Genomic DNA, 23,956 nt, shown 5'->3' on the forward strand with positions numbered 1-23,956 from the left:
AATTCTCGTATCAGTATAAGATACTTCTTGTGATCGTTAATGTATATTGATACCATTTCTAAGATATTGATACCATGGGAGACTGAGTCTCGTATATATATCGTTAATATATATTGATACCATGGGAGACTGAGTCTTGGAATTCCCAACAATCCTCAACATCTACCCCTTGGAGACCCAACGTCCTCCCTAGCACACTGCCCAATGACTGGTTTTGATACCATTTGTAACCGTCCAAGCCCACTGCTAATATATATTGTCTGCTTTAACCCGGTAAGTATAGTCATTAGCCTCACGGTTTTAAAACTCGCCTGTTAGGGAGAGGTTTCCATACCCTTATCAGGGTTATGCTTCATTCCCCTCTCCAACCAAGGGAGAGGTTTTTACACTCTCTAACGTGGGATCTCTCAATCCATCCTCTTGGAGACCCAGCGTCCTCACATCACTCGATGACTGGTTTTGATACCATTTGTTAGACCAAGCTCACCGCTAATAGATATTGTCAACTTTAGCTCCGTTAAGTATAGTCGTCAGCCTCACGGTTTTAAAATGCGCCTGTTAGGAAGAGGTTTCCATGCACTTATAAGTTATGGTTCATTCCTTTTTCCAACCAATATGAAAGTATTTTTTATATTTTTTAACGTTTATAAGTAGGAGATGGAATTTGTTTGAAATAACTTTTGTTTTTGTTGTTGGAATTTTATGGGCACTATTGAGTGATGGAGTTCCACTCGTAAAGATGTTTATTTGCTTACAATACTAACGATCCAAACCCACCGCTAGTAGATATATTGTTCTCTTCGGGCTTTCTTTTTCGGGCTTCTCCTCAACGCTTTAAAACGCGTCTACTGGGAGAAGGTTTCCAACCAATGTAGGACAAGTGCGTGTGGAATTGTAACTTTTGATTGAATCCAAGCGTACCGTTATAGATTTGAAGCTAGCTACTCATTCAACGAGTCTAACCCGACTTAAGAAATCAAGTAGCTTGAGCCTATAACCCAAATCTCACTGTTTGACAAATCCACTTTCGAATCATGTCACAACGCACCTTTGTTAGCTATCGTAAATATGCCCTGACCCTCTATACATGTCGTTGCAACCATACAAATTTAGTTTTGGATCAAGTCACTATTTCTATGTCTCTGTTTACGTATCATGACGGGATATGTGGTACAACGTCGGATCAAGTCACTATTTCTATGTCTCTGTTTACGTATCATGACGGGATATGTGGTACAACGTCGTGATATTCTTTGAAGTTTATCTCGAAGCAATCAACCGTGTTGTAAAAATATAATTTTTTGTCCCGATATTCGGATAAGATAGGAAGAAGAAAGACGTCTTTTTCAAGAACGAACTAATGATACCGCTCATGAGAGTCGATTTTAATATGTGATGCATAATTTCTTATTTAAGAACAAGCCAAGATTTTAGCTCAGTTGATTGTTTTAGGGTATTAGTTCTTGGATAAGTAAGCATCAACGCCTTCTGAAACCTTGACAATCTGTTCCATGTAGTCTTCTGGTGCTGCCACATTATCATTGACCTCCTGTTTGTTCGTTCGTACATATTGAAGGAAAAGAAACCCGATGTTAGAAATCATGACTCTCCACAATGTTATGATATTGTCCACGGGGCCTCGTGCCAATGGAGATAGTATTCCTCACTTATAAACCCATGATCTTCCACTAAATTAATCAATGTGGGACTCACTCCCAATAATCCTCAACAATCCTCCCCTCGAACAAAGTACACTATAAACCTCCCCTGAGGCTTATGGAGATCTCAAATAGCCTCCCCTTAATCGAGGCTTGACTCTTTTCTCTAGAGCCCTCGAACAAAGTGCACCTTTTGTTCGACACTTTAGTCACTTTTGACTACACCTTCGAGTCTCACAATTTTTTGTGGTTAAGTTTAGGGCAAGGCTCTGATGCCATGTTAGGGATCACGACTCTCCACAATGTTATGATATTATTCACTTTGAGCATATGCTCTCACGGCTTTGCTTTGGGCTTCCCCAAAAGGTCTCCTGCCAACGGAGATAGTATTCCTCACTTATAAACCCATGATCTTCCACTAAACACTAAATTAACTAATGTGGGACTCACTCCTAATAATCCCCAACTTTTAAATAAGGTAGATAGTCTCTTACCGAGGCTAGTCTCTTACCGAGGCTATATTTGAACTGCATAACGCTGTCAGGAGCGAAATTTTCGCCTTCCACGAGCTGAATGCTGCTGATATACTCGGGGAACATTTCAACAAAATCCCCCACTTGGTTCTTGAAGAAGCCATAGAACTTAGTGTTTTATAGTGAATTTGAGTGACTATTTTAGGAATGATTTGTACTTTTTATTGTTTTTTGAACACTCTTGTGGCAGGCCACTATGAACACTTTTTTTTTTTTTTTCTTTTCCCCACTGAATGTATTTTAACTCAAGTTTATAGAGTTCTTATCTTTTGTAGATATGCAAGTTGTGTAAAATAACTTAATTTGTTTGTTGATTCCACGCTCAATCCACACTAAGAATGCTTCGTTTTCCTCTCCAACCAATCTGGTGATTGAGCCTCGTACTCGCTACGACTGGTTGTGATACCATTTGTAACTGTTCAAGTCCACCTACGACTGATTGTGATACCATTTGTAACTGTTCAAATCCACCGTTAACAGAGAGAGGTTTCCACGCCTGAGGGAGATTATTATCTGTTTTAGTCCGTTACGTATAGCCGTTGGCCGTTTTAACCCATTATATATAATCATTAGTCTCCTTACAACGTGTTATGGGTCGTTCTCCTCTCCAACTAATGTGGAAGCTCTTAAATATGAGAAAACACCCGAGCAAAAATATTTCTTAAATGTTCTTAAAAATTAGAGAGTTTTTATAAGTGAGATATAGAATGTAATTGAAATAAAATATGAAATCTCTCCCAAGTTCCACTCCTAATGATATTTATTTGCTTACCATATTTCCCATTTGCATTATGATTGGGTGTGGAATTGTATTAAAATATTTAACTTTTATAATTGAACAGGTAAAAAAATAAATAAAGAGACACATGTTTATATCGATAACTAAACATGGTAAAAGTAAATAAAAAAATAAACAAAGAGACACATATTTATATCGATAACTAAACACGGTAAAAGTAAATAAAAAATAAATAAAGAGACACATGTTTATATCGATAACTAAACATGGTAAAAGTAAATAAAAAAATAAATAAAGAGACACATGTTTATATCGATAACTAAACATGGTAAAAGTAAATAAAGACGATGAAGAAATTGAATAAGACAGGAGACTCGAGTCTTGAAATTCTCGTATTTATGTAAGATACTTTCTGTGATCGCATCTCCTTGAATATTAGAGCCAGCGTAAAATTAGATGTTCGGGTCTTAAAAGTAAAATAATTTTTTTATTTTTTCATAATAAAGAGAAATAAATAAAAACATATTTAGTATGATTTTATGTGATATTAATTCTTCATTGTAGCCATAAAAGAAAAAAAGAAAAAGAAAAAAGAAAAAAAAAAAAAAAAAAAAAAAAGAATTCTAAAAGGCTTTGGCAAAATCCTTCATCAAAGCGCGATTATCCTTGGCAAACTCGAAGAATTCTTGGAACGAAATGAAGCCATCGCCATCTTTATCAATGGCGTCCATCATCCTCTTCGCATCTTCAGAGCTCACTCCGATTCCGTTCAATGCGTCGCCGAGCTCCGTCGCCGAGATCTGCCCGTCGCCGTTCGCATCGAATCGCTTGAAGATCCTCTCGCACTCGGCTGAGTCTACGCCATTGTCTGCCATTTCTTCTGGAGCGTTGATTTGATTTGATTGGATTAGGTTTTGGAATAATCTCGATTAGGCCAAATCTCTTCTCCTCCTCTTCCATTTTTCTTCCGCCTTTAATAATCCCCAAATTTCCCTAAATTATTGGGATCCGAACCACTTGTTGCCGTCTCCTTGTTCTTCGAAATCGTTGCGCCCAACCGATTCTTGCTCAAGTTAGGGCATAGCTTTCTAATTGCCCAAGTGACATGTTCTTGATCCCTACAGTTTCTCCCATCGCAGGTATTTCAACTTTTTTTTTTTTCTTTTTTCGACTCTTTTTTTATTTACTAGATTATTAAATTTTAATACATAATTCAACTGACGTAAAATACGCGTAGTCCAACACGATTTGCTCTCCTACCCGATATTTTACATCTTAAAAAAATAAGAAAAATAAATTTTAATTAATATATTATACATTTTATAATAAATATAGTTTTGGCCGATGTTAGCTTCACAGTTTTAAAACACGTCTATTAAAAAAATATTTAAATGAAATATTCCACCTACGTTGAATATAAATTTTATGTATTATTATTTTAATATTTAATTTGTTGAAAACAATAATTACATTTTTTATGGAATATTAATTTAAAAACTTCCTATTAAATATATTTTTCTATATTAAATATTAATTCGATCTTTTCAGTTAAATTATTTTTTTAGTGTTAATACAAATTAATATGAAGTTTTCACGGACCTGTGAATTATAAATTTTAATGTTATAAAATTAATGAACTAAGCTCGATCGATTTTCATGAACCTTACGGATAACAATTGCTATAGATATATAATCGGGTCGACAGATATAATCATCATAAATAAGTTGATTATTCTCTCTTTGTTTGTAATTATTATAATTGTATCGTAATAATCTGTTTATTATCGCTCATGTAAGTCAAAAGTTGAGCTCTATTATATAAGAGTCTGTGATACGATTATTTTTTGAAATATTAATCTCGTTAATTAAGGAATTTATAAAGATTAATGTATTTATGCAATAACGGTTTTATTTATTTTTTTTTATTAAGTAAATTCGTATAATATAATATATTATAAATTATATAAATAGAGTCAAATAAGTCGCAAGGAATTGTGAGAAAGCTCGTAGTTTTGTCTAGTGAAACCATAACGAACAAGGCCTTCCTGAAAAGAAGGAAGTACAGAAAGGGAAACTGATCGGAGAGCTCATAGTGAAAATTCGTGATATCGTTCCGATCGAAAGCGTTGTTTCTTCTATCGGCATCTGAGAATCAATGGCGACGAAGACCGACGGAATCCAAGAGGAAGAAATTTCAAAGCTCGAGGAAGGCACTCTCGGAACCTGCGTCGCGCGTCTCCGTCCATCGTCTTGGGTTGCTATCATCCAAAAGGTACCGCTTCAACTGCCTCTGTTATTTCTCTCTTCTGCGCGCCAATCAATTGATTGTTTGATACAACGTGTTTGTTTATCTGGAAAGTGCTGCACGTTATCTCTCGTGTGTGATAACTTGTTTTATTCTCCGGAAAATCTGGCATATGGATGAATCGACTACGATAACTGTGTTGGTTCCTATCGAAATGCAGATATTAGGTTATCGAGAGTATGAAGCTTGTTTGATTCTTTGGAAAATCTGGTACATGCATCAATCGACTGTATAAAATGTGTTAGTTTCTCTGCAAAATCTGGCACTTGAATCAATCAACTTTTAAGTTTATTGTTAGTTTCTCCGCGAAATCTGGCACTTGAATCAATCAACTTTTAAGTTTATTGTTTGGTTCTCTGCAAATTCTGCCAAATGAACTAATCGACTGTTAGGAACTTGTTTATTTCTCTGAAAAATCTGGCTCGCAAATCAATCGACTGTATAAAACTCGTTAGTTTCTCCCCAAATGCGGCACATGAATCAATAAATTGTATAAAAATTGTTTGTTTTGCAGTAAAACCTGTTTGTTTTTCCGGAAAATGCGGTACATGGATCTGATCAATCAAGTGTATGAAATGTGTTTGTTTCTCGGAAAAATTTGTGGCAGGTTATTGCGGAGGTGATTGGAACGTACTTCGTGATCTTCACCGGATGTGGAGCGGTGGTGGTGAACAAAATTTACGGATCAGTGACGTTCCCGGGAATCTGCGTGGTTTGGGGATTGATTGTGATGGTTATGGTGTATTCGTTGGGACACATCTCTGGAGCGCACTTCAACCCTTCTGTTACCATCACATTCGCCATTTTTCGTCGCTTCCCCTTTTGTCAGGTCTCTCTCTTCTGTTACCATCATCTCATGATAAACTTAAAGAAATTTCAACTCCAAATAGACAATTTATTTTTGGCACGAAACGCAATTATGAATATTATAGCCGAATTATATTTTCTTTGATTACATATTTCAGGTTCCGATATACATAGGAGCTCAAGTAGCAGGGTCCCTTCTTGCAAGCACCACACTGGACCTATTGTTTGAAGTGACCCCGGAAGCCTTCTTTGGGACAGTGCCGGCAGGATCCGATGTCCAATCTTTCGTCCTTGAAATCATCATCACCTTCCTCTTGCTGTTAGTCGTCTCTGGTGTCTCCACTGATCACAGAGCTGTAAGTCATCCAAAAGCTTAATAGAACAAATTAAGATTTGTAGCTTAATAGAACAAATTAAGATTTGTAGCTTAATAGAACAAATTAAGATTTGTAGGTTAATAGAACAAATTAAGATCTGTAGTTATAACTTTTTAAATACTTTTTTCTTTTTGAAATTTTGGCTGGGATTTTGGAAACCCATTGAAAAAAGGAAAAATAGAGTGTGGATCCAAGGTTCCTTCTTTCAATCTTTCTTTTTTTTTTTTCTTTTTTTTTTTTTTTTTCTTTCTAAGAATATAAAAACTAAAAATAAGGCGATTATTAAATGGCCATAAATACCTTTTTTGGGGGTTTTAAATACTTCTTTTGTTTCAAAATTGTTCATTATGGATTTGATTGATTATTAATTATTTTGTTTGTAAAAAAAAAACTTTATTAAAAAAATGTTTTTATGGGCAGGATACATTTTAAAATATCCTTAATTTTACATTTTAAACTTTTTTTTTTAAGTAGTTTGAGAACTTTTGTTCAACAGAATTTTTTTTAAAAAAATTCTAATTTATTTTAGATTATTGAGGTTGATGGGTTGATAATATTGTAAAAATAAGCACTGTATTCATCTATATTTTCTTTAACAGGTTGGAGAATTGGCGGGAATTGTTGTTGGAATGACTGTTCTGTTGAATGTCTTCGTGGCTGGGTAACTCTAAACTTCATTTTACTGTTGATATAATTCCAACACTAAAAATTTTAAAAATTTCAAAAGTACTAAATATCAAGAATATCCATTTTTTACTCTAAACGATGGTGTTCCATGAACACTAAATATCGAGAATATCCATTTGTTTTTTTCTCCTATTTTAGTTATATATATATAGACACACATAATTGTTCATGATTTAGAGAATTTGGTATGATATATTATTTTATTTCTATTAAGATGTTTAAAGGAAATGAATTTAAATGGGAAATGCTTCTCCAAGAGATTGAATTCCCACGAATTCATTGCAGGGATTCTTAACCCAATCCTTGCAAAATTTTCTATACCATTTAAAAAGTTGTCTCACACACTTTTTTTTTTTTTTTTTTTTTTTTTTTTTTTTTTGGTGATTATTTCTGAAAACAAAACATAGGCCGATTTCAGGAGCTTCCATGAATCCAGCTAGGACCATTGGACCTGCGATAGTGAAGGGACAGTTCAAAGGATTATGGGTTTACATGGTTGGGCCGTTGATCGGAGCTATTGCCGGAGCATTTACTTACAACCTGATGAGATTCACAGACAAGCCGTTGTCGGAGATCACCAAAAACAGCTCATTCCTCAATCGCTGCCAAAAATCATAATGGCCGCCTCTTCATCATCATCATCTTATCTTTTAACTACAGAAGCCACCAAGCTCGGGAGTCTCGAGCACAGCTTCGCATTTTTTCTCTCGGTAAAACAACTTCACTCTTGCACAATGGTCATTCATTTGTGTATTTAGTGTGTCAACCGATCAATTCATCATTCATTCATTTAGAAAATTCGTTTTAGCAAAAGCATTATTTATTTGATCAAATAGTGCTTTGTTTTTTCCTTTTTCCTTTAGTTGTTGAAATGGATTCATTGCGAGTAGGGTGATATAGAGGTTTTGTTTGGAAATTGAATCTCGAACCAGTTGGATTTTTGTTGTTTTCGTGCACATGGGGCTAAAAATTATTCAACTTTGCTCGTGATGTAGCTAGTTTGTTCACGTGCATACATCTTGTATATATAACAATATACGTGGATCATGAACATTGTAAAATTGTCGATATTTGGATATCATGAAACCACCCTATTTTAGTTTCCCAATTCCAATATTAGGTAAGACTAGTCCGTAACTTTTTTGAAGTCATCCTACAATCTTCGAAAGTTTGGCCTTTGCATGTTTATCGCAACACAATGACCTAATGAATTTCACGCAATTTACATTAATAAAGTCTTTCTAAAAAATTTTTGAAACAATTTCTAAGTTCGAGGGTTAAAATGAAATATTTCAAACTATAAAAATATGTTTAAAATTTCGTAGTTTAGTATCCGTGGAAGAGAAGATAAGCGGTTCCTACACAAAAGGGCTAAAAATGGCTAGGGGCCAACATTTTCTTAGTACATCCCCCGTCCATTAATCACACCTAAATCAAAAAAGAAAGGAATAGAAGTGCTGTTTTGCCACGTAATTCCAGCTTGTCAAGCATTGCCACGTCAGCTCCCATTTGTCTTTTTCCGAAATTTTAGTTTTCTATTATTCATTTCTGTATACCAAAAAATAAAATAAAAATAAATAAATAAATAAAAAAGTTGAAGATCTTGAAGCAATGACCAACCAGCACAGAGTTCTTGGTTCTTCCCAATAGACAATCCTTAATCGTTGAGGCGAAATAATGGACTGAATTTTGACTCATCTTCAATCCTCTCTAAAACCCATTTCAGATCAAACCCTAAATTCTCTATCTTCCCATTTTCACCCTCGTTTCTCAATTCCTCGCAGTATTCATAGTCGTTTACAGTAATTTATTTCAATGGCCGATGCTTCAGAAAGCTTGGGGTCGGAATCGGCGGCAATTGGGATTGACTCAACCACCAAGGACGAGCTCTGCATGGAGATCGACCCGCCTTTCCGCGAGAATTTGGCCACAGCTGATGACTGGCGGAAAGCCCTCAGCAAGGTTGTTCCTGCAGTGGTCGTGTTGCGCACCACGGCTTGTCGGGCCTTCGACACTGAATCCGCTGGTGCGAGCTATGCCACTGGCTTTGTGGTCGATAAGCGCCGTGGGATTATCCTCACCAATCGACATGTTGTTAAGCCAGGTATTTTTTTACCTTGATTTCAGATATTTCATTTTCTTGCTGAATATGGAGTAGAAGTTCAATTCTGCTTTCTAGACATTGTTGAGCATCTGAAATAAGCTCGGTTTTACATATAATCGGTATCAGAAGGTAAATGAAGTCTATCAACTGTTTGATGGGCGTGATTGTTTTACATTGTATGGATAATTGCTGCCCCCTATAAATTTGGGTATCTGAATCAAGATAAATGCTGCACAATGCGGTGTGTTTAAATTTCAAAGCAAGAATCAGCCATCAGGGATGCCCTTTTCTCTTGGGTTTACTAATTGTTGTCCATCTAGTAGCAGAAGTATACATTGTATGAATCTGTTATTGTTCTGTGTCACTTATAATTGTATGAATCTTACAGATTTGGCCTTCTATTTTAAAATTTCTTCTTGTATTTTTTGTTTTTAGGACCCGTAGTAGCAGAGGCTATGTTTGTGAACAGGGAAGAAGTTCCTGTACGACCTATATACAGAGATCCGGTCAGTCTATCTGTTTCTTGATTTAAAAATACTTGCTACTATCCTTCATATAAATGGCGTATAGCCAACCAATTGGTTTAATACTGAAGCCATTACGACGGACTTGTGAAAAAAATGCTTTGATTTTGGCTGGAAGTTCAGACATTTGTTAAGAATTGTGATGTCCCACATTGGTTGGGGAGGAGAACAAAACACCACTTATAAGGGTGTGGAAACCTTCCCCTAGCAGACACGTTTTAAAAGCCTTGAGGGAAAGCCTGAAAGGGAAAGCCCAAAGTGTCTGTTCTTCGTAGCAAAAAAAAAGCATGGGTTATGAACATTTTATTCTGTCATTGAGTAAAAAAAAAAACAATTATTTAACATATTGTTTAACTTTCTGTTTTGCAGTTTTATAGCTTTGTTTTTCTTAAAGTTTTTTATTTATTTATGATGAGATAGGAGTGACCACTAATATTTTGCACGTTACTATCATCTTTATTAGGTCCATGATTTTGGCTTCTTTCGTTATGATCCTGGGGCAATACAATTTCTTAACTACGACGAGATTCCCCTGGCTCCAGAGGCTGCTAGTGTTGGACTCGAAATCAGAGTTGTTGGTAATGATAGTGGCGAGAAGGTACAATATCATTGATTTATCCTTGTTTCTTAAAAGGAAAAAGGAAAAAAAAGGAGAATAGAAAAGAAAAGAAAAAAAAAATTGTTTAGTCCAGTCCTTGCATTATTTTTCCTATTGCTAAATGATGAACTATGTTGAAGTACTGGCATATATTGCAAAAAAAGTTTCATCCATTATTTTTTAGTATGAGACTTTGTAGGACTTTTAGCTTAAATGCCAAATAGAAAGGCAATATATATATTTTGAGACAGTGGACTTGTTAGATTACTTCACTCAAGTTAGCATCCCCTGCATTCCTACCAAGCCCAAAAATCAATTTGTAGATTCAAACTCCAATGGGGCTAGAAACGTGTTGAGTATTTTCTGACACATACATGAACACTTTTAGCTTAACTGCATTCCTACACATACATGAACTCTTATTTAATGATTTTACAGGTTTCTATCTTAGCTGGTACCCTTGCTCGACTGGATCGGGAGGCTCCTCACTATAAGAAGTAGGTTATGCATGTTTCCTTGTCTTTTTCATAAATTATTTTTTCAGGTTATTATTTTTACTTCAAATGAACATTGAGTTATGGTCTAGGTATTATGCATTCCTATTTAGCATTTTATATTAAAGAATTTGCAGTAGATAAAATACTTCTATTTTCAAGTTGTTTATAGAAAATAAAAAATAAACATACATTCAACATACATTTGATTTTATTTTTGACAACAACACAACTACGTGAGTTTTGTTTTATTTATTTTTTCCTTACTCTTGTTTTCTTTTTGCGTTTGTTCACAGTGAGTTTTATTCTTTTTCCTACTTTTTTTTCCCCATTTTGTTTAGATTATTATTAATGCAACAAAGTTAGATGTAGTAATGGAACAAGTAATCATCATGACTTCATACTTTGTTATAGTTTTTCTGTTACTTGTCTGCGACCTGGCCTGCTGTTTGTCAGGCCAATTAAATATTTTTTGTTTCGTTTTTGTAGCATAACGATTATTTTTACGTTTGTTGCAGAGATGGATATAATGATTTCAACACATTCTACATGCAAGTGAGTGATTTAACTTTTCGTGTGTCAATGTTTCTTTCTTCTGTCTTTTGCTATAACTGATGAGAATTAAATTTACGACATGAAAAAAAAAAAAACGAAGAATGGGTGGGGGATTAGGCATAGGGTAGGGCTGATCCTAACCTACTTAAGCTGTCAAAATAATTTCTTCCTCTTGTAGATTTTGGGTAATAATCCTCCAAGTTTCATACTCCCCATCCTAAAATAAAAAAATTAGTTCATAAACTGAAAAGATATGAAGAGAGTTCGAAAGAACTTCCAACAATAGAACAGAAACGAAGAATAAAAGATACAAACAAAGGGAAGTTATTTGACCATTTAAAAAGGCTTGGAACTTGAAATGAAAAAAGTTTGATTTCGTAACACATGCATTTTTAAAAAAAGTTTCTTTCTTTTGCTACTTCAGCCATTGACGTGTCTTATTCCTTAAGCAGTCTTGTATCGTCATATTAGTTTTGTGCCTATATCCTATGTACATGTCTATATTTCTTTGGATGCCTACTTATTTGTTTTAAGTTGTAAAATGATTCATGCTTTGTTTAATCTCCTGAGTTGCATTTTATTTCAGGCTGCATCTGGAACTAAAGGTGGATCTAGTGGTTCCCCAGTAATTGATTGGCAAGGCAGGGCAGTGGCATTGAATGCTGGAAGCAAGTCCTCAAGTGCATCAGCATTTTTCTTACCTTTGGAAAGAGTATGTCCTTTATAAATTGGTGGCTCAGATGGTGTGCAGCTTTTCAGGTTTGGATCCATTTCCTTACGACTACGTTTATATTGAAATTTTGTTACTAATGCAGGTTGTTAGGGCATTGACATTTCTTCAGAAGGGCAGGGATTCTTATGACAATAAATGGGAAGCAGTTTCCATTCCCCGTGGTACGCTTCAGGTTTGTTATCGAAACAATCCTTATAAAATTCAAGTTCAAAGTTTTCCTTCCCTCTGCTGGCCGCTTTAAGTTTGCTTGGAAGGTTTTTTTCACTTTCCTCATTCAAGATACTAGTGGTTTAGTTGTTCCTATATAAAAAAACCCTGCTCTGACTCTCAAGGGATTCTGGTGTGACTGTATTTTATTAATTACTGCTGTGCATGTGAGAAGTATTACTCTCACATGTTGTTCACAAATTCTCATTTTGCCTTTTTTCTGGATGTAGGCGACCTTTCTCCACAAAGGATTTGATGAGATACGTCGGCTTGGCCTCCAAAGTGAAACAGAGCAGGTTTAATTCGTGCTCAAGCCTCTCGTTCTTTCCAGATTTTTTTTTTCTTTTCGAAATGAACTAAAGCTTTTCTTGTTTGTATGACTACCTTGTTTAGATGGTCCGCCTGGCTTCTCCACCCAGTGAAACTGGAATGCTAGTTGTAGACTCTGTGGTAATAATATTTATTTTGTCTTTCAATTTCAAGTTACGATTTGACTTATATTACAATGATATTTGTATTAATTGGGGTATTTTATTTTCCCCCATTAGAATCATACGCTCATCATGTTTCTTTTCCTTAACCAATGAAAATTTTTTTTCTTGTTTCCCTCATGTATCTATTCGTTGCTCAATAGTTGTTTTCGAAAAAAAAATTAGGCTTTATATTAACCTACCATTTATTTTGACATTGTTGCAGGTGCCAGGTGGCCCTGCCCATAAACTTTTGGAGCCAGGTGATGTGCTTGTTTGCGTGAATGGAGAAGTAAGAAGAATCTTTAATTCGAAGACTTCAATTATTTATTCCTTTGATCTATGCCTTTTACTGTGGAAGTCCGACTCCTTACGTTCATTTCTCCTTCCTTGTCTATTGACAAAGACATCGATAACCTCGTCTTTATTTTTTTTGTTGAGAAATAAGTAACAAGGACCCTTTTACGATTTGAGAGCAGGCGCATTTGGGCACTAAAGAGTTTTACTGATGGACTGTTTGGTCAAGAATATTAGTGTTATGTCCCAAGGTTGGACTTGGGTTTGACTTTGACTAATAATCATCTTTTGTGTCTGTGCTTGTTTTGTATCTATAGAGTTTCTTCCTTAATACAATAGTTTCTTATCAAAATATTAAAATTGGTTTCGGTTTTTGGTTGACTAGATTCCTTGTTCAATCTGCCATGTAAATTATTTTTTTACAATGAAAATTTCTTTTGTTAAAAAATGGTACAGGTAATTACTCAGTTCCTGAAAATGGAGACTCTACTCGATGACAGTGTGAAACAAACAATTGATTTGCAAGTTGAAAGGGGTGGCACATCTTTTACAGTACACCTAGTGGTGAGGCGTTTTCTTTATCTTTGTTTATTTTCTCTTAAAGAATTTACCCGAACATTTAAAAAGGCGATTCCTGATAATAATTCCGAACAGGCTCTATCAATGGTGTAGCAGCACTTATGGTCATTCATTTGTTTTATGAAATAAGGAGTCTCCAATGTGATGAAAAATCAAATGAGCTGATTTTCTTGCATGACAATTTACTTGTCACTTTTATATTTTCATCCGTTCATGTTTTATCGGATAACGTTACTAAAATATTTCCACTTTGTTTTTTATTCAATGTGCTATTGAGCTTGATCTGCTTATGATGTAAACTTCAGGTACAAGATCTACATTCCATAACTCCTGATTACTTTTTAGAAGTAAGCGGTGCAGTGATACATCCCCTTTCATACCAGCAGGTGAGTGGATACTGCAGTTTGTGTATGATACAAAAAGTGTCTATTCACATATCTAATGTTGGCACTCCATCGTTCTCCTCGACTATTTCTATTTAAAGCATTGTATACTTGCATGGCCAGTATATTCAAGCTCATGTTTGCTTCAAAAGTTCATTGTTTAGCTTATTTAGGCTTGTGTCGACTGTTTCTTGAACCAAAGCCATGCTTAGCTTGCTTTATAGGTTCTCTTTACCATTATTAACTGGTTATCTCTACTTTTTCCCTTGGTATATAGCTTTTAATGATTCTGCCTCTTGAATAGCACAATAACTTCGTTTAGCTTTTCATCAATGCAGGCCAGAAACTTCCGTTTTAAATGTGGTCTTGTCTATGTTACAGAACCAGGGTACGTCTGTTGTGATCTTATATTGGTTGTTATGTTATTTTTAGTTGAGTGCTTTCTCATAGCTAGAGTTGGTAGTAATTTATCCTAGTCATATGACCATACCACGTTTCTTTCAATCATCAAGTTCAAATTTGGGTATTAAGATAAGTTCATTCATTTGGCTTTCCTTTATTTTTCATCTTATTTTCCTGTGAGTGATGGAAATAAGGAGTTGTAGTGTCAATTCTATTGACTTTTGCATTTGGATAGAAGAGGACATATATTTTTTTGTTGAAAATATGAAGAGCAAATCATCAACCCCCCTTTCCTTAGCCTATTTGCGGTGGTTAGAAAGATCCTTGTTGACCTTTTGCATCTTCCTGTACCTATGCACTTCCTCAAGCATATCAGAGATTGTAATGGTACAATTCGACTGTTGAAAACAAAGGTTTCCTTCTGGGTGGTACTTTAGGTGCTGTGTTTGGTCACTTTCTGGAGGGAGAAAGTTACTTAATTTTCCGGTGAGGTTCTCCAAAAAAGATTGGCTTGTTTTTTGGGAGCTGTTGAAGGATTTTCTTCCAAGTTATGTGGTTCTCCAAAGAGTCATGGAAATGGAGCCAGTAGCTGTAACGAAGGAAGAAAATTTACTTTTGAGTCGTGTCTACACCTGAGATAATTTCATCCTTTATTTCTAGTTTTTGTACTTTTGAGCATTAGACTCTTTTTTGTGGAGTCAATTTTCATTTCTTGACTTCTCAAACAAAACAGTTTAGTGCTTAGGCTGTTTGCTTCATATGATCGTTCTGAAATCACAAGCTTTTAGGAAGGGACTAGAGTACTTCTTGTGAATGTTTTTTTATGTTCTTAGAACTTATTTTTCTGTATGCTCTTAGAACTCTGTTCTCTTTCTTCAACATACTTATTTCCCTCGTTTTATTCCCTTTCATTATTCCGTAAATCACACAGGTTTGATCTGGAAGAACTTGACCTTCCATTTGAAATATTTCTTTATTTAAGAGGTTTGCATACCTTCTACATTGCAGGTATATGCTGTTTAGAGCAGGAGTTCCTCGTCATGCTATCATTAAGAAGTTTGCTGGTGAAGAAATTTTAAGAATTGGGGATCTAGTCTCAGTGTTATCCAAATTGTCAAGGGGTACTCGAGTTCCATTGGAATATATAAGCTATACAGATCGTCATCGAAGAAAGGTAGGTAATTATAAGATGGAGCATCTTTCATTAAGATAGAAATGAGTGAATACACAAGAGTCTAGCAAGCCAGTCAAACAAAAAAGGAAAATGGGCATACACATGAATTTTCTTGTAGTTATTACTTAGGCCTCATCTTTTTGTGTTGAAGTCTTTCTTTTAGTTCATTGTCATGTTTGTATGTTCTTGTATTGAAAGCCCAGCTTCTTGTATAGGAAAAATAATCAAAGATGAATAACTAAAAAGCCTCATTGTTCCAATTTCTATGTAAAATTATAAGGTCCTCTTTGTTGTTGCTGCTTCTTCATAGATGAATTCTCTTATTTTAAGTTCACCTTTGCATTGTCAAGTTTATATTTAAAGAACCTTTGATTCTTTTCTTATGCATTAATGCATACTGTTCTCCTTCTGGAATTCTGATCAATTTGTTATTTCCTCTTTTGATACCCGCAGTCTGTCCTAGTCACCGTCGATAATCATGAATGGTACGCCCCTCCTCAAATATATGTTCGTGATGATAGTACTGGTTTGTGGATAGCCAAGCCGGCTATTCAACCTCACGTTCATTTGCAGTCTTCTCCAATGACTAATGTGGGAGAAGGTTATATGAACCAATCAGTTTTACTCAATGATGATTCTTCTCATATAAGACATGTGCATCAAGTGAACAACCCTGAAATAATTGATGGCGTAGTTAGTATGGAAACCAATTTTGAACACGTGTCAGAGGAGGCACGTTCTCAAGATAGATCTGATGCTGGAACTAAGAAACGAAGAGTGGAAGATGATCGATTGACTGATGGAAACATTGCTGACAGTTCTTTTCTCGAAACTCAAGAGACCATCTTGGAAGATGCAACAGCTACGCAAACTGCAGTTTTACGCGACTATCAAGGGGGAACAGTGGCAGCTGTTGCAGCTAATGCTTCATTTCCTGAACATATTATAGAGCCCACTCTTGTGATGTTTGAGGTAATATTGCAATGCTTTTTCTGAATAAAGAAATTTTTGGTGAAATGAAATGATGTACGAGAGATGCAATGCATCACCAAAGGTAGGTAATATTGCAATACTTGTATGTAATGATGAAGCATTCATCTTATGACCCTCGTTTTTTTTTTTACTTTCTCCATTTAGGTTTTCCTTCGTTCATTGTATATCGTGTTCGGTTAAATAAACATTCGTTGTCTTAAAACAAAATGATTTTTTCATCACCCTGCAGGTTCATGTGCCACCATCATGTATGCTTGATGGTGTTCATTCACAACATTTTTTTGGGACAGGTGTTATAATATACCACTCTCACAGCATGGGACTTGTTGCCGTGGACAAGAATACCGTTGCGATATCATCTTGTGATATCATGCTATCTTTTGCCGCCTTTCCGATAGAGATTCCAGGGGAGGTAAATATTTTGTAGTCTATGTCAATTATGCCAACAATCACGAACTGTGATTCTTTTACCGTACTTCAAAATAGCTCTCCATTTTCACTTATTTTCTTGCAGGTGGTCTTCTTGCATCCTGTTCATAACTATGCTCTTGTTGCATATGACCCCTCTTCTCTTGGATCTGTTGGTGCCTCGGCAGTTCAGGCTGCAAAATTACTTCCCGGTATTGTTTTCTTTCTTTGACTACCTAATGTTATCACGAAGTTTTTTTGTGTGTAAACACACCAAAAGGTGAACTACATGAAAGATCCCCTGTTAGAACTTAAAAATGGAAGATTATTATTGTTAAAAGGGTTTTTAGATTTACACCAATAACTTGCATTAAAGACAACCAAATCCATAAAACTATCAAAAGTGAGACTGTATCTTTGGAAATCCTTCCATTTCTCTCACGCCAACGCGTCCATAAAATCATGTCGTTAGTCAGCCACAAGAGCTTCTTTGGAGATGGATTCTAGGAGATCATGAACATTGTAAGACGTAACCCAACACCAACCGTAAACAGTCGGCATAGATATCTTGAACGATAAGTAAAGGAACAAAAAACGAATAGGTGGCCTGGACATTCTGCGTCAGATGAAAAAGCTCCATTTCCATTCTGTTCATTGACTGTGTTTTACAATAGTTTGTCTTTTGTTTAATTTTATTTTTACCAAGTAAGAAACTCTTTACTCTTCCTGAACAGAGCCTGCATTACGGCGTGGTGATTCAGTCTATCTCGTTGGATTAAGTAGAAGTCTGCAAGCAACTTCCAGAAAATCAATTGTAACCAATCCTTGTGCTGCATTAAATATTGGCTCTGCTGATTCTCCGCGATACAGAGCTACTAATATGGAAGTAATTGAGCTCGACACTGGTAAATGAAGCTTTTACGACGTAAGTAGTAAACCATCAATTATAACATCAAGATGTCTTATGATTATAATTTTATGTCAGATTTTGGTAGTACTTTTTCGGGAGTGCTCACAGATGAGCATGGGAGGGTCCAAGCTATTTGGGGAAGTTTTTCTACTCAGGTTAGTAAGTTTCTCCTCTAAACCAAACTTTGTCGTTGAACGTGGCTTACACCTTGGATCACGTATGCAGCTCAAGTTCGGTTGCAGCTCGTCAGAAGATCATCAGTTTGTAAGAGGTATTCCTATATACACCATCAGCCAAGTCCTTGACAAAATTCTTTCTGGGGCAAATGGACCTCCTCTTCTAATAAATGGAGTGAAAAGGCCAATGCCCTTGGTTAGAATTTTGGAAGTTGAACTTTATCCAACTCTGCTCTCAAAGGCCAGAAGTTTCGGACTTAGCGATGAATGGGTGCAGGTATTCTTCTAGTATGGTCAAGTTTAACTTTCTAAGCATGGTGATTATGCTGGATGTACATCTTTCCAAGTGAACTTAGTTAGGGACATATTTTTTATTTACAATGAATTAATATCTTTATATCCATCCTTAAACGTAAAGATCGTACTTCCAACAATAATCAGGATTATGTATGTAATGGCCCAAGCCTACTGCTAACCAATATTGTCCTCTTTGGGCTTTCCCCTCAAGGTTTTTAAAACGTGTCTGCTAGGGAGAGGTTTCCACACCCTTATAAAGAGTGTTTGGTTCTCCTTCCCAACTAATGTGGGATCTCATGGCATTCGTTCCCTTCTCCAATCAATGTGGGACCCCCAATCCACCCTCTTCGGGGCTTAGTGTCCTTGCTGGCACACCGCCTCGTGTCCACCCCCCTTTGGGGCTCAATCTCCTCGCTGGCACGTCACTTAGTGTTTGGCTCTGATACCATTTGTAACAGCCTAAGCCCATTGCTAGCAGATATTGTCCTCTTTGGGCTTTCTCTTTCGGGCTTCCCTTCAAGGTTTTTAAAACGCATATGCTAGGGAAAGGTTTCCACACCCTTATAAAGGGCATTTCGTTCTCCTCTCCAACCAATGTGAGATCTCACAATGTACTTTGAATGTGGTGATGAACTCCCTCTATACTCCATTTTTCTCGATCTGAAATCTGAATTATGTTATACAACTCGAGTGCTCGGTGGTTACTTTTGGCATTTGTTATCAATAGATAATATTGTTTATATTATCGCGATTTGTTTGCTATCTCACTGTTCCTTAACCTTCATTCAAGGCTCTTGTTAAGAAAGATCCAATCAGGCGGCAGGTTTTACGAGTTAAAGGTTGTTTAGCTGGATCAAAGGCTGAAAATCTACTAGAGCAAGGAGATATGGTCTTGGCGATAAATAAACAGCCAATAACATGCTTCTATGACATAGAAAATGCTTGCCAAGAACTAGACAGAATTAATAGCACTGATGGAAAACTTGACATGACTATTTTCCGGCAGGTGAGCCAAAAGATATGCCTTCACTGTTTCTTATAAACTGGTCGTCCGAGTCGGGTGGGGAAAGAGAAATAGTGTCGAGACCAATAGCGTTTATGATATTATGCTTGAACAGATATTACTAAATTTTATATGGTTACCATGGCATTTCAGGGGCACGAAATTGATCTACTTGTTGGGACGGATGTACGAGATGGGAATGGCACAACCCGTGTAATAAATTGGTGCGGTTGCATTGTTCAAGATCCTCATCCCGCAGTGCGTGCTCTCGGATTTCTTCCTGAAGAAGGTCATGGTGTGTATGTAGCAAGGTACGGTGTACTGATTCCAAATTAGGTCGTAATACCCGAGTCAGCTTTTATATATTGATTGTCGTGATTATTTTAAAAGCATATTTGCTCCGTGTGTGGCCTCGTCTCTTTTCCAGGTGGTGTCATGGGAGTCCAGTTCATAGATATGGTCTTTATGCTCTTCAATGGATAGTTGAAGTAAATGGGAAGCTAACTCCTGATTTAGAGACTTTTGTTAATGTCACTAAGGTATGATTTCTTCGTTTGAATTCATTTTGGTCTCTGGGGTTAGTTTATCTTTAGTTCATTCTATTAATTGACTGAAAAATACCAATGAATCCAATGGATAATGACTGCCACAGCCCCTTCCCAATCATTGCAATCATTGTTGGACATAGAATATTCTTTGAGCACCTGTTAGATAGAGCATAGCGGTGACACGTTGCATCGGTATCGACTTAATTTGTTGGGTGGCAAAATGGCAATAAGCTCAACAATACCATTTAGCTATCTTTTTTCACTCTATTCATCTTGCTAGAAGGATGAAGATAGACATGGTTTGGTGGTTTAGGCTTGAGTGTGAGCCCTCAAGAGAGGGGAGGTTGCATGTAACAGTCCAAGCCCACTATTAGTAGATATTGTCCGCTTTTGGCTCGTTACGTATCGCCCCTAGCCTCACGGTTTTTAAAACGCATCTGTTAGGGAGAGGTTTCCACGCCCTTATAAGGAGTGTTTCGTTCCCCTCTTCATGTCTGTTTTGGCCATTACGTATCGCCGCCAGCCTCATGGTTTATAAAACGCGTTTGTTAGGGAGAGGTTCCCACACCTTTATAAGAAATGTTTTGTTCTCTTCTCCATGTCTGCTTTGGCCCGCTACATATTGTCGCCAGCCTTACGGATTTTAAAATGCGTATGTTAGAGAGAGGTTTTTACACCCTTATTAGGAATGCTTCATTCCCCTCTCCAACCGATGCGGTTGGAGAGTTATATTGAATTCAAACAAAGTGGGACTCTTGAGGCAATCAAGAATTTCATCACTTGCAACCATCGGATTAAGTTTCAATCCATCGAACCACCCTCGAACTAAACTCCTTCCTTTTTGTATTGTAATTTTTTTTACGAGTAAGGCTATCATTTTTGTACAATTTCTTCACATTTTGATCAAGAAGCTTATCAGTGATTCTTTTCTATGTTGATCAGGAACTAGAACATGAGCAATTCGTCCGTGTGAGGACCGTCCACCTCAACGGGAAGCCTCGTGTTCTAACACTGAAGCAAAATTTACATTATTGGCCTACATGGGAGTTAAGGTTCGATCCCGACACTGCAATGTGGCGTCGTGTGACAATTAAAGCATTGGACTCGAGTAACCCATCGGTGATTGGAGATTGAAGTCAATTGACTCGAACAAGGGTTACCATTACAGCTTCCTCACAATTTTGAAATCAGTTGAGAAATTTGACAACATTTTTAATCAAATTGCCACACCAGTTCATATTGAAGTAAATAGCTTAATGTTTGGGGATTTCATATTTATGACTAAAGTCTTTTTTTTTTTTTTTTTTTGTATATTGGAATAATCATTAATTATTATAGTCAGCCAAAAAATGAAAATAAAGTGATTGTACTCTTTATATTTCTTGTATTAATAGGATCTGACCATTTTGCCCTTTTTAAAATGTTTTTCGAAAATTAATTAAAATAACATCACAAAACAAATATATATATATATATATATATATATATACCAAAACTTAATACATTAAGTTACTCTATATTTCTATTCATCCTTTACCACTTACCAAACACCATGAGATCCAAAGCTCCACAGGCAAGGCCCACCACCACCAGCGCCGCCATGGCTGGCGGCTTCCCGACCGCGCCGGAGAAGTAATACCAACGGTTCTTTTCATCATTCTGGTATAGGTCACTGGGAACGCCCGTCGTGTAAATAAACCTCGGAGGCGGCAACGGTGGTGGTGGTAGCGGTGGCGATGGCTGCAATTGCCTAACAGATGGGTTGGAACAAGGGGTGGTTGAGCCACAATTTATCTCCGCGTCGGGATCGAGCGGACTGGCCGATATCGGCGGAGAGGTTTGTATGAAGGAAAGGAAAAGAGAGAGAAAAATGGCGGCGGAAGGCGCCATTTTCAGGTGTATAAAGCTCTCTGAAACCAATGAGGATTGTGTTTGCAGAGAGAGGAGATTTAATGAAGAATGTGAGCGTTGGGCTGTACTTGCAAATAGTGGGAACGGGAAGGACAATTTTGTCTTTTTGCACCTTTTTATTTTATTTATTTATTTATTTATTCTTTGAATTTTAAAAAAATACGAGAAAAATTAGGACACATTGAATTTGTGATAATTTATTATTAAATATTTTAAAAAATATATTAGAAAAATATAATGAGAATTATTGAAAGGGTTTGGATAGTGAATTGCATGTGGGTGTTGTAAATGTGGTGGGCTCATCCCCCACCTAATTATTTTTCCCTTCAAATTTCTTTATTTATGAAAAATTATCTCACGTCCGTCCGACACGAAAGCGAAACATTTTTTATAAAAGTGTAAAAACTTCTCTCTAGTAGACGTGTTTTAAAAATTTAAAGAGGACAATATCGGCTAGCGGTCGACTGGGCTGTTATAATAACATTTTTATTTCATTTTATTTTTATTATTTAATCCATTTATAAAAAAAAATTCTAATTTAAAATAAATCATTTTAAAGTAATGGGCCTAAGGTATGGCCCAATATACGCTCAAAATGGGCCTAAGGTATGGCCCAATATATTTTTGGTTGGTTTAAGACGAGCCCAATTCATAGACACCCACAAATTATTGATCAATGTATGCTTGAACGGTAGGATCGGTAGCCACGTCGTTTGCTTTTCACTAATTAATTGGTTAGTTTAATATAATACCAATATTTAATTATAATGAAATTCCCAAGTAGACTCATCCTGTTCCTATGTTCTTAAATTCTATGGGACAAGACCACACTAAATGTGAGCATGTGGTGTTTTTTTTGACTTTCTTGTTTTTTTTTTTTTTTTTTTTTTTTTTTTTTTTTTTTTTAAATTAATTCATTTTCTTTTTTATGTTTACTATTTTAATTTATTGCTCATTTATAACAATCTATATTATTGTTACAACTGGCTACTATAATAATAGATTTGAGGAAAAAAAATTATGGTTGGAGTTTTTAGTTTATATAATATATTTTTTTGCTAAATTAATAAAAATATCTTTTTTTTTTATTATTATTTTGTCTAACAAAATACTTTGAATTTTTTAAAAAGTTTTAAGCCCTTAAACTTTTTAAATTTTTTTTTTTTGAATTGGAATAATTAATATTTTATTTTAAAAATACTCTCAAAATTTAAAAAATTGGGTTAAAAATGGATGGTAATAATTTTTTTGATAACTTTTTTAATAGAAGTAAAATTTGTTAATGTCTATAAAATACAGAAACTGTAAATATATTTTCGAATTTTTTAAAAAAAAATTAAAAGGGTATTAAAGGAAATTTTTTAAAAGTGATATTTTTCTTAAATATTATTAAAAATTTAAAGATATTTTTTAAATAGATACTAACGACTTCCATTTAAAACTAATTATCATGATATTTTTGAAACTCTTTTAAAGTTTAAAGATATTATTAAAAAAAAAATTAAAGTTTAAAATGGATGAATTTATTAATTTAACCTATAATTTTTTTTTTCCAAACTAAGTATTTTAATTTATTGTTCATTTATAACCATTATTATTACAACTTGCTACTCTAATAATAGAATATAAAATAAAATAAAAACATACAGACATACTCAAATTTGGTGTTACCCATAATCATTTAATTTCTGTAGACCCACATGTTATTATTAGTTCAAAACTCGAAAAAGGATTATGAAAACACTATAAACAACTCGAGACCAAAATAATTACAACGTTATTAGAAAATCCCTTAAAAATAGTTATAGAATATATGATCACACGACCCTCATAACATCTTAAAAATATTAGATACGTATTACACCATTAATGACATATCAACCATACGCGATCGACAAATTTAAAATTTTGAAGTTTATTAAATGTTTTAAATAAATATTTGATATTGCAATTAAAGTAAAAATATATATAACGACATTTTTTCTTTTAATTTTTTAATTAAAAAAATTATTCATCAACAGTCCAACTAATTAAGATATACATAAAATTTTAATTAGTAAACCACCAAAAACTATACCGTCAGT

The 23,956-nt window shown here is 35.3% G+C and overlaps 3 protein-coding genes across 4 annotated transcripts; 2 read left to right on the top strand and 1 right to left on the bottom strand.

Moving 5' to 3' along the window:
* Positions 1-3,397: 3,397 nt before the first annotated feature.
* LOC111787836 (polcalcin Nic t 2-like) lies at positions 3,398-3,805 on the bottom strand. The gene has a single exon (XM_023667896.2). The coding sequence runs from the start codon at positions 3,803-3,805 to the stop codon at positions 3,554-3,556; it is 252 nt and encodes an 83-aa protein (XP_023523664.1). The 3' UTR covers positions 3,398-3,553.
* A 137-nt stretch (positions 3,806-3,942) lies between these two features.
* On the top strand, positions 3,943-8,184 carry LOC111787837 (putative aquaporin NIP-type). Of its 2 annotated transcripts, none has more exons than XM_087121127.1 (6): positions 3,943-4,069; positions 4,941-5,202; positions 5,843-6,064; positions 6,201-6,398; positions 7,019-7,080; positions 7,514-8,184. In XM_087121127.1, exons 2-6 carry the CDS (start codon positions 5,086-5,088, stop codon positions 7,722-7,724), a joined length of 810 nt encoding a protein of 269 aa, XP_086977253.1. In that variant the 5' UTR covers positions 3,943-4,069; positions 4,941-5,085; the 3' UTR covers positions 7,725-8,184. The 2 variants fall into 2 exon arrangements, with proteins under 2 accessions (XP_086977253.1, XP_086977252.1); XM_087121126.1 differs by having other exon boundaries at positions 3,947-4,069; positions 4,902-5,202.
* Positions 8,185-8,706: 522 nt separating this feature from the next.
* DEG7 (DegP protease 7) lies at positions 8,707-21,337 on the top strand. Its single transcript, XM_023667892.2, has 24 exons — positions 8,707-9,210; positions 9,646-9,716; positions 10,198-10,332; positions 10,771-10,829; positions 11,345-11,381; positions 11,968-12,093; positions 12,197-12,286; positions 12,552-12,617; positions 12,715-12,771; positions 13,018-13,083; positions 13,545-13,652; positions 13,973-14,053; positions 14,389-14,438; positions 15,461-15,626; positions 16,080-16,598; positions 16,849-17,031; positions 17,134-17,239; positions 17,762-17,932; positions 18,013-18,092; positions 18,163-18,390; positions 19,201-19,416; positions 19,567-19,724; positions 19,841-19,952; positions 20,904-21,337. Exons 1-24 carry the CDS (start codon positions 8,922-8,924, stop codon positions 21,093-21,095), a joined length of 3,366 nt encoding a protein of 1,121 aa, XP_023523660.1. The 5' UTR covers positions 8,707-8,921; the 3' UTR covers positions 21,096-21,337.
* The last annotated feature ends 2,619 nt before the right edge of the window (positions 21,338-23,956 follow it).

Source organism: Cucurbita pepo, chromosome 2 (assembly GCF_057944985.1).
Source record: "Cucurbita pepo subsp. pepo isolate OVF chromosome 2, ASM5794498v1, whole genome shotgun sequence".
In the NCBI taxonomy this organism is placed as follows: Eukaryota; Viridiplantae; Streptophyta; class Magnoliopsida; order Cucurbitales; family Cucurbitaceae; genus Cucurbita; species Cucurbita pepo.